Below are 12,524 nucleotides of genomic sequence, written 5' to 3' on the forward strand. Positions count from 1 at the left end.
CATTCAGCACAGAAGACATCCTTCTTCATGATTGTTTTGTTTCCACTGAGGTGCAGAATTTTCTATTGCAGTGATAAAGAAAATGAGGCCACAGTGAATAAAAACACGACTCTTAGATGCTTATCAGCATCTCAAAATAATTGCATTATTGCAGTTATGCTATCGGGTGCATGTGATGAGGCTGAACTAATGGATTTTGGGTTTTGTTTGGATCAAAGATTGCATTAAAACCAGTTTAAAGACCAGCGTTAGATCTTAAATGGACCCGAAGCTGATTTCCGTTTTCTGTAGAAGCGTTCGCTGGCGCTGCCAGTAGCTGACAGGAAATAAACTCACACCACCTACACATTTCCACCTAAATTAAAGAGCATCATCGTGTATTATTTTCAGCTCAGTCTGCGCAGCTCCACACTCAGTATTTAACTTGTCCCACTTGTGCGTCCGCTGTGTGTTATTTGCAGTGCTGCAAAGCAGGGCGTGTTTGGTACAAAAGAGGCTTTCTGAATAAAATTGGACTTGGCGTCGCAGTTTAGCAGCAAACTCTGCTGTAACCTGCAGAAAAACCAGAGTTCTGCACACACTTGTACGTGGATATTTTTCCCACAAACGCTCAGCGACGGTGACCTCGGTCAGGTCAATCAGAGGGGATTCGGAGGGAAACTAGATATGTTCCTGTTTCTCTTCCATCTGTGCTCCTGCTTTTCTCACGCTTTAGGTTCTTTCTACCTGCTCTTTCACTTTTCTCTCATTTTTCAGGCAAATGTTCTGTTTTTCTTGAGCCCACATTTTGTCATTTGTAGCAAAGACTTGCAGCTTTTAAAAACGGCAGTGTTTTAGTACAGTATAATGAAACCTACTGACTTTCAGAAACCCTGACTTTGCATTTAGCTCCACTTGGAGGTTTACATTTGTTGTTTTAAGTCAAAGCGTCAGTTGTTGCATCCGAACCAGACTTAAAACTCGGTTGATTGGGTTTTTTAATAACCCAAGAGTTTTTGGTTGATTGTAGACTGGTTTTAGACTAGTTTCAGGCTGAGTTTTGGTGAGGATGTAAACTGGTTTTGGAGTAGTTTTAGTGTGGATTTGGATTGGATTGGGGGTTGGTTTTAAACTGGTTTTTGTTGGGTTTCTGGCTGGTTTTGAACTTGTTTTATGGTGTATGTGGACAGGCTTCAGACACATTTTTGGGGTTGTTTTTAAAATATTTTTGTACTGGTTTTTGGTGTGATTTTAGGCTGGTTTTGTACTGGATACTGGGTAGGCTTTTTTTAAGTTTTTGTTTTTGTCTTTTTGCCTTTATTAGATAGGACAATCAAAGGAGAGACAGGAAAGTGGAGGAGGAGAAAGGGGGAATGGGTTGCAGCAAAGGGCCATGAGTGGGATTTGAACCTATGGCCACTGCATTGGAGAGTATAGCTCCTGAACATGGGTCGCCAGCTCAACCAGGTGAGCTAAAGCGGCGGCCCAGATACTGGGTAGGTTTAAAACTGGGTCTGGAATGGCTGGAGTCTGGGGTTGGTTTAAGACTGGTTTTGGACCTATTTTTGGATTGGTTTGGGTAGGTTTTCAACTGCTTCTAAACTGGTTTTGGGCTGATTTTGAACTGGTTTCAGGCTGTTTTTAGGGTGGATTTGAACAGGCTTTGAACCGATGTTTGAGTTTGTTTTTAGAATGGTTTTAAACTGGTGCTTTGGACTGATTAGGGGCTTGTTTGGGCTGTTGTTGATTCGTGGTTTGCAGTCATGTGGCAGTTTTGGGTCGTATGATGCTGTCTGAAGTGATTTCTTCGACAACAAACAAAAGAAGTTGTGGACATTTAGGTGAAGTTCGACCCTAAATGACCTGCAGCATCCAGCATGGAAACAGTCGTTGCGTCCAAACAAGACTTAAAACTCGGCTTATTGGGTTTTTTAATTTCTATTATTTTGAGCGAGATACAAAGCACAGCATCGACTGTGTAAAATGCACTTTAATGCCAAATACTGCAGGTGAACGGGATCAAATTTTTAACACATATCATCACAAACTTACTCAGGTGTTTATTTTATGTTCAAATCTGAACATGGGATAAAGCCAGGTTGTATTATGTCGACATATTAGAGTCAAAGGTTTTTCCAGAGGGAATCTCTTTTGATCACTCCAGAAATCTAAAAATACTGTCAACAGCCAGAAAGAAAATCCATGTTTTTAAGAATAAAATGTGTAAATCGGGCTATAACTGGTAAAAAAAACCTTCAGAGTAAAAGGCAGGAATGAAACTGGAAGGTTTGGTTGATCTAAGAGCTGCTGAGACTGAGTGGAAGAGTCATGAATATTTTTTATTGGAAGCCACTATTTATCGATAAAAGTTTGACTAATTAATATCTGCGTGATAATTCCTCATGATTGCTTATATTTATGTATTGTGCACATGTTTGGCAGCCATTTACATTCCCCTTGGGAGAAAATCTAACAACTTTGGTCATCCTCTGACTTTTCAAATGAGTCCAATGCTTCAGTCTATGACTACTGACATTTCCAGAGTGACACCACATGAGAAATGTTCCAAACAGCAGATAGAAATCACTGATACGATCGTTTTTAACCTCACGAAAAACCCCGTCTTGAATGAACACATATTTATCTCAAGTTGCCATCACAAAGCTACGAGCTGAAACAAGGAGATTATTATGCAGCTGCAACAGACGTGTGATCCAAACTCACACTTTATTAATGTGAACTTGTGGACTGATTAATCCCTGTTTGCATTTTTGCATGCGCTTGTTGCTCGGGACGTCGATGTGTGTTACAACACACAACGTAAACATAAGGGCTCAGGCTGCAGAGCTTTGGCCACAAAGTGCATCGTGCAGTCAGTGAGTTATTCTCAAGCTATCATTATGAAGTTGTTTTTCCATATTGCAATATGTTTGTCACGGATGCCATTTTTCTTCCAATATCATGCAGCTTTTGGTGGCTCAGGAACTGATCTCAGTCATTTTAGTTTTCTGCGCTGCACATCACTGTAGGTCAAACAGTTTTGGGGATTTTTTTGGCCACGTACTTCGATCCGTCAAATTCAAATCTCTGCAACAGAACGAACATCAAAAACCAACCAAATACGACTATACTGGAAACGAAAGGCTGGTTTTATGGTGGTTTTAGGTGGATTTTGGAAGGATATTAGGGTTTTAGATGGGTTTGGAACTGGTTTTGGAGTGAAGTTGGTTTTACATTGGTTTTGGCCCAGTTTCAGGCTGGGTTTGGACTGGTTTTTCGGTTGGATTTAAACTGGTTTTGAAGTGATTTTTGGGTTGGTTTTAGAATGATTTTGGACTGTTTTTTGGGGTTGGTTTTGTACTAGTTTTGGATGGGTTTCAGGCTGGGTTTGGGTTGGGTGAGCCTGGTTTTGGACTGGTTTTTGGGTTGGATTTAAACTGGTTTTGGATAGCTTTTTGGGTTGCTGTACACTAGTTTTGTACTAGTTTCAGGCTGGGCTTGAGTTGGATTTAAACTGGTTTTGAAGTGATTTTTGGGTTGGTTTTAGAATGATTTTGAATTTTTTTTAGGGGTTGGTTTTGTACTAGTTTTGGATGGGTTTCAGGCTGGATTTGGGTTGGGTGAAGACTGGTTTTGGATAGCTTTTTGGGTTGCCTTTACACTAGTTTTGTACTAGTCTCAGGCTGGCCTTGAGTTGGATTTAAACTGGTTTTTGGGTTGGATTTAAACCGGTGTTGGACTGTTTTTTGGGTTTGTTTTACACTAGTTTTGGATGGGTTTCAGGCTGGGGTTAGGTTGGTTGAAGCCTGGTTTTGGGTTGGATTTAGACTGGTTTTGGATAGTTTTTGGGGTTGCTTTTACACTGGTTTTAGACTAGTTCTAGGCTGGGTTTTGGGCTGGTTTTAGAATGATTTTGGATTGTTTTTTGGGTTGGTTATACATTAGTTTGGGATGGGTTTAAGGTTGGGTTTGGGTTGGCTGAAGGCTGCTTTTGGTTTTTGAGTTGGATTTAAACTGGTTTTTGGGTTGGATTTTAACCGGTTTTGGAGTAGGTTTAGTGTGGATTTGGACAGCCTTTGGATCCTTTTTTGAGTTTTCTAGATTTGTTTTGGATTGTTTCCCTGATCAGTCTCCTCTGCAGATGCAAAGCATAAATAGATCCATGTGGAAATACACAATGATGATTAAAATACAATAAACTGTTCTTGTATCCCTCAGTTGATTTGAAAAATCTTGGAAATGTCAATCCCAGTTATGATTTTGTTACAATTTAAAACTCTAAACCCAAAAACCTGCCAATAGGTTTGAAAACCATTTTGCCATTTAAAGTATTGCCAAAAAGAAATCGTTTGCTCTAACCAGATTGTGTGAAAAAGAAAAAATTCTGCGCTCCTCAATGCAACCGTGAAGCCATTAGTGACTGAGCTGAGACCAACAGTCACATGAGGAAAATTCAATAACTATTTGACTGTACTGCAGGAAGCGTTTACAGAGCACACATGGAGAGCCAGCATTTTCCCCCAATGTCAGTAAAAACTGTGAACACTTGCAAAAAAAATGTGTACACAGTGATTCCAGTTTTGCAGTTTTTACAAAATGAATAAAAGGATTTCTACTTTTTTAAAATTATTATTATTTGTGGCTTTACAGCTGTGCCATACTGCACAGAATAATCAGAGAAATTCAACTTTTGTTTTCTCTTTTTTGCACATTATACCATTCTAATTGCACAGAAGACATTTCTCCCTCCTTCTAGTCGTGGTTGCTCTGTTTCTGTACAGGAGGTACAGGACTTTATAATGCAGTGAAAAATGAGCCCACAGTGAGGAAAAATGTGACAGGAGTTCAGAGGGTTAAATTACATTATGGTTAGGATGTAAGTGCAGTTGAACATTTCTGCTCTCTCTGCAGAGCTTCCAGCGTTTCCCGATCCAAACCTCCGATGATGTGATTCTGCACAGATGTTTGATACACTTCACCGGGGGGAATAATGCGTGGGCAAGGATAGAATAACTCCTAAATCTTCTGTGAGGCTGCCAGAAAGACAAAAAAAAACCAACCCATCTTTCCAGCCTTGTTGTAATTAGTTTGCTTCTCCGATTCGCACCCAGCAGCTCCTTTTTTTCTCACAAACACCGTCGTAAACCGTCTTTTCTTGTGGCAGCGTCACCCACGCTGCAGCTCCAAATTTCTTTCCACAACAAACCAGGCGTCCGATAACGAGTCCTGCTACTGATGTTCCCCTTCATCCTCCTCTTTCACTCGTTCTCCTCATAAACCAGAATATTGCTTCTTTTTATTTTAGCCTCCTCCTTCTACAACACACGCTGTAATTCGACCACAAGGCCCCTCCGGCTTCCACGAAGACTGTACCATCATTGCTGGCTGTTTTTTTTTTTCCCCCATCCTGGTTCCATTTTTGCTGGGGTTTATATACGACGCTGTACCACAGGGCTGTCTGACCACCCATCGCCATGACAACTGGCGGCAAACATTTATCAAGCCAAACTAAGTCCAGATCCTCGCGACCACACGCTCGGCTCTGGGCGCTACTGAATGCTTGTGATTGTGTCGAGCGTGCACGAGTGCGTGCGCATGTTGGGGAACTCGACACTGCAGTGTTTTGGATACTATAGAAACACGGCAGCTCTCGTATGTAACATCATGCACAGACAGTGATGTATGTTGCCTTAATTGGACAGTGAGTCCGTTGGATCTATACTGAGCTCAAATATAATGTTTTATCTGTTCTTTAGAGGAGTAAGTATCGGTTGTTCCAACTTACAGCGTCTCTGCAACAGAACGGACATCAAGAAAAGTACAACTATACAGGAAACAAAAGGCTGGTTTTGGACTGGTCTTATAGTGGTTTTAGGTGGATTTTTGAAGGATATTTAGGTTTTAGATGACTATGAAGCTGGTTTTGGAGTGATTTTTGGGTCGGTTTTAGAATAGTTTTGGATTGATTTTTTGGGATTGGTTTTAAACTGGTTTTGGACTAGTTTCAGGCTGGGTTTGGACTGGTTTTTGGTTTGGATTTGAATTGGTTTGGGATTGTTTTTTTGGATTGGTTATACACTGGGTTTGGGTTGGTTGAACGCTGGTTTTGTGGCTGGATTTTAAGTGATCTTGGAGTAGTTTTAGTGTGGATTTGGACGGGCTTTGAATTGATTTTTGAGTTTACTTTAGATTGTCTTGGATTATTTTTTGGGGGGGGATGGTCTTACACTGGTTTTAGACTAGTTTCAGCCTGGGTTTGGACTGGTTTTTGGATGGGATTTAAACTGGTTTTGGATTAATTTTTGGGTTGGCTTTAGAATGGTTTTGGATGGGATTCAGGCAGGGTTTGGGTTGGCTGAAGGCTGCTTTTGGACTAGTTTTTGGATGAGATTTAAACTGATTTTGAAGTAGTTAGGTGTGGATTTGGGCAGGCTTTGGACTGATTGTTGGGTTGGTTTAGAATAGTTTTGTATAATTTTTTGTGGTTGGTTTTACACTGGTTTTAGACTAGTTTCAAGATGGGTTTGGACTGGTTTTTGGATGGGATTTAAACTGGTTTTGGAGTAGTTTTAGTGTGGATTTGGATTGGATTAGGGATTGGCTTTAAACAGTTTTTTTTGTTGGGTTTCTGACTTGTTTGAACTTTTTGGGTTTGTTTTTAAAATATTTTTGGATTGGTTTTTGGGTTGGTTTCAGAAGGGTTTTGTACTGGACATTGGGTAGGTTTGAAACTGGATCTGGACTGGTTATAGTCTAGTTTTGAGGTAGAATTAGACGGGCATGGATTAATTTTTGGGGGGTTGATTCAAGACTGGGTTTGGACCTATTTCTGGATTGGTTTCGGTAGGTTTTCAACTGCTTCTAAACTGGTTTTGGGCTGATTTTAGGCTGATTTTGAACTGGATTCAGGCTGTTTTTAGGATGGATTTTGACCGGCTTTGAACTGATGGCTAAGTGTTTTTTTTTAGAATGGTTTTAAACTTGTGGTCTGGACTGATTTTTGGACTGATTAGGGGCTTGTTTGGGCTGTTGTTGATTCATGGTTTGCAGTCATGTGGCAGATTTGTGTCGTACTTTACCGTCTGAAATGATTTCTTCAACAACAAACAAAAACAAGTTGTGAACATTTAGGTGGATGACTTCAGCCCTAAATGACCTGCAGCATCCAGCATGAAAACAGTCCGTTCTTCCACGTTTCATCTGTCATTCGAATAAAGCTGCATTCTAACGTGTTTTCTTTTTGTAGTCACTGGTCAAAGGAGTGTCTGTGCACTGGTCACTATCTGATTACAGTCTTTTAAAGCCACATCTGACGAGGCTGTGGATTAATTCCTCTTTGAACTGTCCTTCAGCAGAAATGTCTTCTCGACTGTCTGTTTCTATCATCTTTATCTGAGTGACTCATAACGTTTCCCACTCATTCCCCCTTTTCTTCTCACAGATTTTCTCTCCATTATCTCCATCGTGTTCTGTTCTCATCTCTGTCACCCTCTCGTGGGTAAACGGGGGTGGAAGATGAGGGGGAGTGCAGGAATTAAATGATTCGAGAGTGAGGGGGAAAAAAAGACGACGAGAAGCTGGGAGAATAATAGCGGGGGGATTTATGAATGGCGAGTTAAACATGCACACCTGTGTTTGACATCTCAGTAAAGCATAACAGAGTGTAACAGACATGGGAAGGCTGCTGCCTGCTTCAGGGAGCTCTGCTGAATCCATTAACATTACACACATACTCACTCACCTACAAGACACACAGAAGAACACAAATCACACCAGCTACTGTACGAATTAAGGCTGCGCGCTGAACAAGGTGGTAAAGGTTAGCCAGTGCATGCATGATTTCAACGGGTAATGGAGTGTAAAGTGTAAAAACTAGTTCAAAACCAGTCCAAACCCAGCTTTAAACCAGCCCATGGTTTTGGTACTGGTTTTTGACTGGTTTTAGGTGGGTTTTGGAAAGGTATTTCAGCTGGTTTTAGACTGGTTTTGGACCCATTTGGGGCTGGGTTTTGGGGTTGGTTTTAGGCTGGTTTTGAGGTTGGTTTTAAATTGGTTCTGGACTAATTTGAGACTGATTTTAGGCTGGTGTTGGTTTGGATTGGTTTTGAACTGGTGCATGCATGATTTAAACTGGTAATGGAGTGTAAAGTGTAAAAAACAGTCAAAACCAGTCCAAAACTGTCCTAAAACCAGTCAAAAAAACAATATAAAACCGGTCCAAACACAGCTTTGCACCAACCCATGGTTCTGGACTAGTTCTAGACTGACTTTGGACTAATTTTAGACTGCTTTTGGGGTTGGTTTGAGACTGGTAATACATTGTGTAAAGAGTAGGTTTATGCTGGTTTTGGTTTGGATTGGGATTGGTTTTGGACTGGTTTTTGTCTTAGAGCAGTTCTAAATCGGTTCTGGACTGATTTCAGACTGGTTTCATGTTGGCTTAAGACAGTATTTAAACCTGTTCTGGACTGATTTTAGAATCTTTTTAGGCTGGTGTTGGTTTGGATTGGTTTTGAACTGGTGCATGCATTATTTAAACTGGTAATGGAGTGTAAAGTGTAGAAACCAGTCCAAAACCAACCTAAGTTGAGTCCAAACCCAGCTTTACAACAGCCCATGGTTCTGGACTAGTTCTAGAGTGATCTTGGACTGATTTTAGGCTTCTTGGGTGTTGGTTTTAGACTGGTAATAAATTGGATCTGGACTAAATTTAAACTGGTTTTAGACAGGATTTTACTGGTTCTGGACAGATTTTAGAGTGGGTTTGTGCTGGTTTTGGTTTGGATTGGGATTGGTTTTAGACTGGTGCATGGTTAATACAAACCAGTAATGAAGGGTAATGTGTAAAAACCAGTTCAAAACGAATCTAAGACCAGTCCAAACCAGTCTATGGTTTGGGACTGGTTTTTAAAAGGTTATAGGCTGGTTTTAGGTGGGTTTTGGACTGGTTCAGGACTGGTTTTTGGACTGGTTTGAGGATGGTTTTGGGGTTGGTTTCAGACATGTTTTAAACTGGTTCTGGACTGATTTTAAAGTGGTTTTGGACTGGTGCACGCACGATTTAAACTGGTAATGGAGTGTAAAGTGTAAAAACTAACCACGGGGAACATTTTCTCAACAGATGTATGTGCCTGTGGGACCTCTTCATACATTCCTCGGTTGTGTGGAGATGGTTGGCATGGATAATCGCCCGCCACAAACATTTCAATCTATAGATTAACTTCAGAAGCTGTGCACTAATTTCTGGGCCTGATTCTGCTGCATGGCTGCCTGCTCTAATGCATCCACTGCACAGTCCTGGTAGACAACAATGGCTCTTTCACTTTGTTTCTGGTCGAACACGAGCCCATGTTCATGCTTCATGGAGAAAACACACATGGCACCGGCGCCTTATTAGGGGCAACCTTAGACATCAAGATGGAAGCGGCTGAAGCGATCGGAGAGGTCGAGTTACGCAGCTGCCGAGGTCAGGGGGTGTTGGCGGTAAGAGGAGATGAACCAGTAACCTTTCGACTGAGGATGCATGCAGATACCTCTAACGGCTCCTCCAGCAGGAATGAAATACATCTTCAGCCCAACTGATAGATTTACAGATGAGACTTTGAGCCATATTTCGTTGGACTCGTGCACAGCTTCCTAAATCTTTGATCCATTTGGCAGATGGAGTGCCGCCAGGTGTTTTAATGCAGCTGCTTTTCTCCTCATCTGCACAGAACCACGCCAGGAATGTCCTCGTGGTCAGTGGTCCGCTGTCACACCAAGGAAAGCTTCACGGAGTCATGGAGACACGTGTGGCGCCGTTATTCAAACATGTCGAGGAGGTTAACGACCAAATCAGCCACTGAGACACTGGGAAAAATTAAGGCGTTAACTGGAACCAAAAATGGCTCGTTGACCCTCTGAACCCATCCATCCATTATCTATTCACCTCTCAATCCTCACTCGAGTCATGGGGGGCCGGAGTCTATCCCAGCTGACTCAGGGCGAAGGCCGGTTCACCTGGACAGGTCACCAGTCTATCACAGGGCTACACTTAGAGACAGACAACCAAGCACACTCACATTCACACCTACGGACAATTTAGAATCACCAATTAACCTCAATATGTTTCTGGACTGTTGGAGGAAGCTGGAGAACCCGGAGAGAACCCACGCTGCACGGGGGGAGAACATGGAGACTCCACGCAGAAAGATCCCGGGTGTCCTTCTTGCTGCGAGGCGACGGTGCTAACCACTGATCCCTCTCTCTGAACCCCCTCCAAAAAAACATCGCCTAAACGACATCATTTGTCAGCCAGAAACTAGAAAGACAGACCTGTCAACTTTTCCAACATGAAAACTGACAAAATCTCATCTTAAAATTGTGATGTTTAATCAAAAATCATTCAGTTTTACATGATTCATTTGGCCATTTTTTCACCAACTACAAACAGATTCTGTAAAAAAGTTTTAAAAACATTCTGCACTTGTCACCACAATGGATGAGCCATGTAGCAAAAAAAAACACACCATGTGACAAAAATTCTGAGTTCTGGGCTGAACTGCAGGATGTGTTTCCACAGAGCACGGTTCAAACACGGTAAACAACATCTTCTTACGGTTGATGAGGAGGTTGTAAAGGTCAAACATGCTCAAAAACTGCTCACGATTTCAAAGGGTTAAAGAACCATTTCTGTAAACTGATTTTTTAAGAAGGTGCCTTAAAGAACGTTGAAAAAAAAGAAGTGTTCCAAAGAATTTCAGGTTGTTTAGGAACCATTTTGCACAAAGTTCTTTTCGTTTCTCATCATGAATGGTTCTTTGAGCGTTGAAATCTAATTATTTTTTAAATAAACAAGCACGCAAACATTCCTTTTTACTTCGTTTAGTGACAGATGACACAAACTCTCACTATGAGGAGAAACATGAAGCACCTACAACCTGAAACTCACATGGATCTAAACTAAAAATCAAGAAACACTGAACGAACTTGACAGCTAGTTTTAAAAAACATTTATCAATGAACTTAAATGAATGTCTTTCATCGTAACACATTTAATATTTTGGGTTGTTGGTCAGACAGAACAACAGATGACACGATTCCAGCTTGAGATTTGGGAAGCTTGACGAGTAGTTATGACTGTTTTCTGATGCTTTATGAACCTAATGAAGAAAATCATCACCAGTTGTGGCTCTAATTTCATGCTAACCTGCCACCAAACCAAGTAAACCCAGTAAAAATGAAGACTCTTCACACTAAGAGCCATCCCCTAAATAAAGATGTTCTTCATTTGGTGATAGAGGAACCAGGGAACCTTCTGAAGAACCATTTAAGAACGCTTATTTTTGAGAGGAGCAGTGAGGAGGCAGCAGCACTTCACAGGACAGAGTTCAAGCTTCACAGAATGAGTCACTCACCTGCTTTTTTTAGACTTCGGCAGCTTTAAATTGTTCAAAAACAAACTTTCAGTTGGGTTTTTAAATGTAAAAACAGGTGAACATGCATCAATACAACAGAAAACGCTCAAAAAGTGGATCTTACCTTTGAGAAGGAGGATAAACTCCAAGCACAACAGGTATTTACGCAGCTCCATTTATGAAAACGAATGAAAGCAGCCTCTCTCTTTCCGTTTCTGGTCTGTTTTTTTTTCTCTTTTCCCCCTGTCTGTTTACAAAGTGCTCTCCCCTGAGCTGCTGGGAATGTCGATGTCCACCACACACACGCGTAATTCTTCAGCTCGCTCTTTCCCCAAGAGATGCGTAAAATCCGGTCAAACGGTGCTGCAGGGGCATGTCGGCTGTGCGTGGGGCTCCCCTTCAGGACTTGGGTTTACAGAGGCAGTCTCGAGCTGTTAAATACACTTTAAAATAAAATACACCTACTCCAAAAAAAGAAAAGAAAAAAAAAAGAGAGATAATTCCTGTCTGTGATCTGTACCTCTAAAACAGTGACTTGTGCGCAAAAACTGTCATATAATCGAGAAAGAACACCTCGTTGGCAGCTCAGTGAGCCACGCTGCGTGAAATCCCTGCACCTGTCTCATCCAACACGGAGCTCATTAAACCATTACAAATGTGGAACACCTCCTCGGCAGCGGCTCGGATCCCCGCAGACTCTCCGGAGTGCGTCTTTGAAGATCAAACTCTCCAAACTGCGCTCATCAAGCCCAAACTTTGAGGTTAGTCGTTGTTGTCGTGCGCGACTCCCCTGACAGCTCCATGGTCCACTCCGCTGCTTCTCTTTACACCAGCACCAGAACGGGTCTCGTCCTCTTCTGTGCGCTCCTGTCGGTGTAAACGCGCGCCTCCGGTTCACGGATTTCTCCCACTTTGAAATGAAAGAGCGCATTTATCCTCGCAGCTGCCCTCCCTCCATCCAGCAGGCTGCTCTGTGCGCAACTGCTGCTCAAACCTCAAACCCACATCTCTCTCTCTCTCTCACTCTGTCTCTCTGTTTTTCTCTCCAACAGTTTCTCTCTCAAAGTCTTTCACTTCTTTCTCAACTATGGAGAAAATGTTCAGGAATAACGGTTCTTTGGTTCTTTAAAGCGCCTTCGCCAACTGAAG

The 12,524-nt window shown here is 41.8% G+C and overlaps 1 protein-coding gene across 1 annotated transcript in view; it reads right to left on the reverse strand.

The window, feature by feature from the left end:
• The window catches only part of itga10 (integrin, alpha 10), a 64,725-nt gene extending 52,419 nt beyond the window's left edge, over positions 1-12,306 (reverse strand). The window contains exon 1 of the mRNA XM_008280706.1: positions 11,500-12,306. Within this exon, the coding sequence (XP_008278928.1) occupies positions 11,500-11,551 (52 nt within the window). The 5' untranslated portion in view covers positions 11,552-12,306. The remainder of the gene's footprint in view (positions 1-11,499) is intronic.
• Between the last annotated feature and the right edge of the window lie 218 nt (positions 12,307-12,524).

Source organism: Stegastes partitus, unplaced genomic scaffold (assembly GCF_000690725.1).
Source record: "Stegastes partitus isolate 25-593 unplaced genomic scaffold, Stegastes_partitus-1.0.2 Scaffold207, whole genome shotgun sequence".
NCBI classification, from domain to species: domain Eukaryota; kingdom Metazoa; phylum Chordata; class Actinopteri; family Pomacentridae; genus Stegastes; species Stegastes partitus.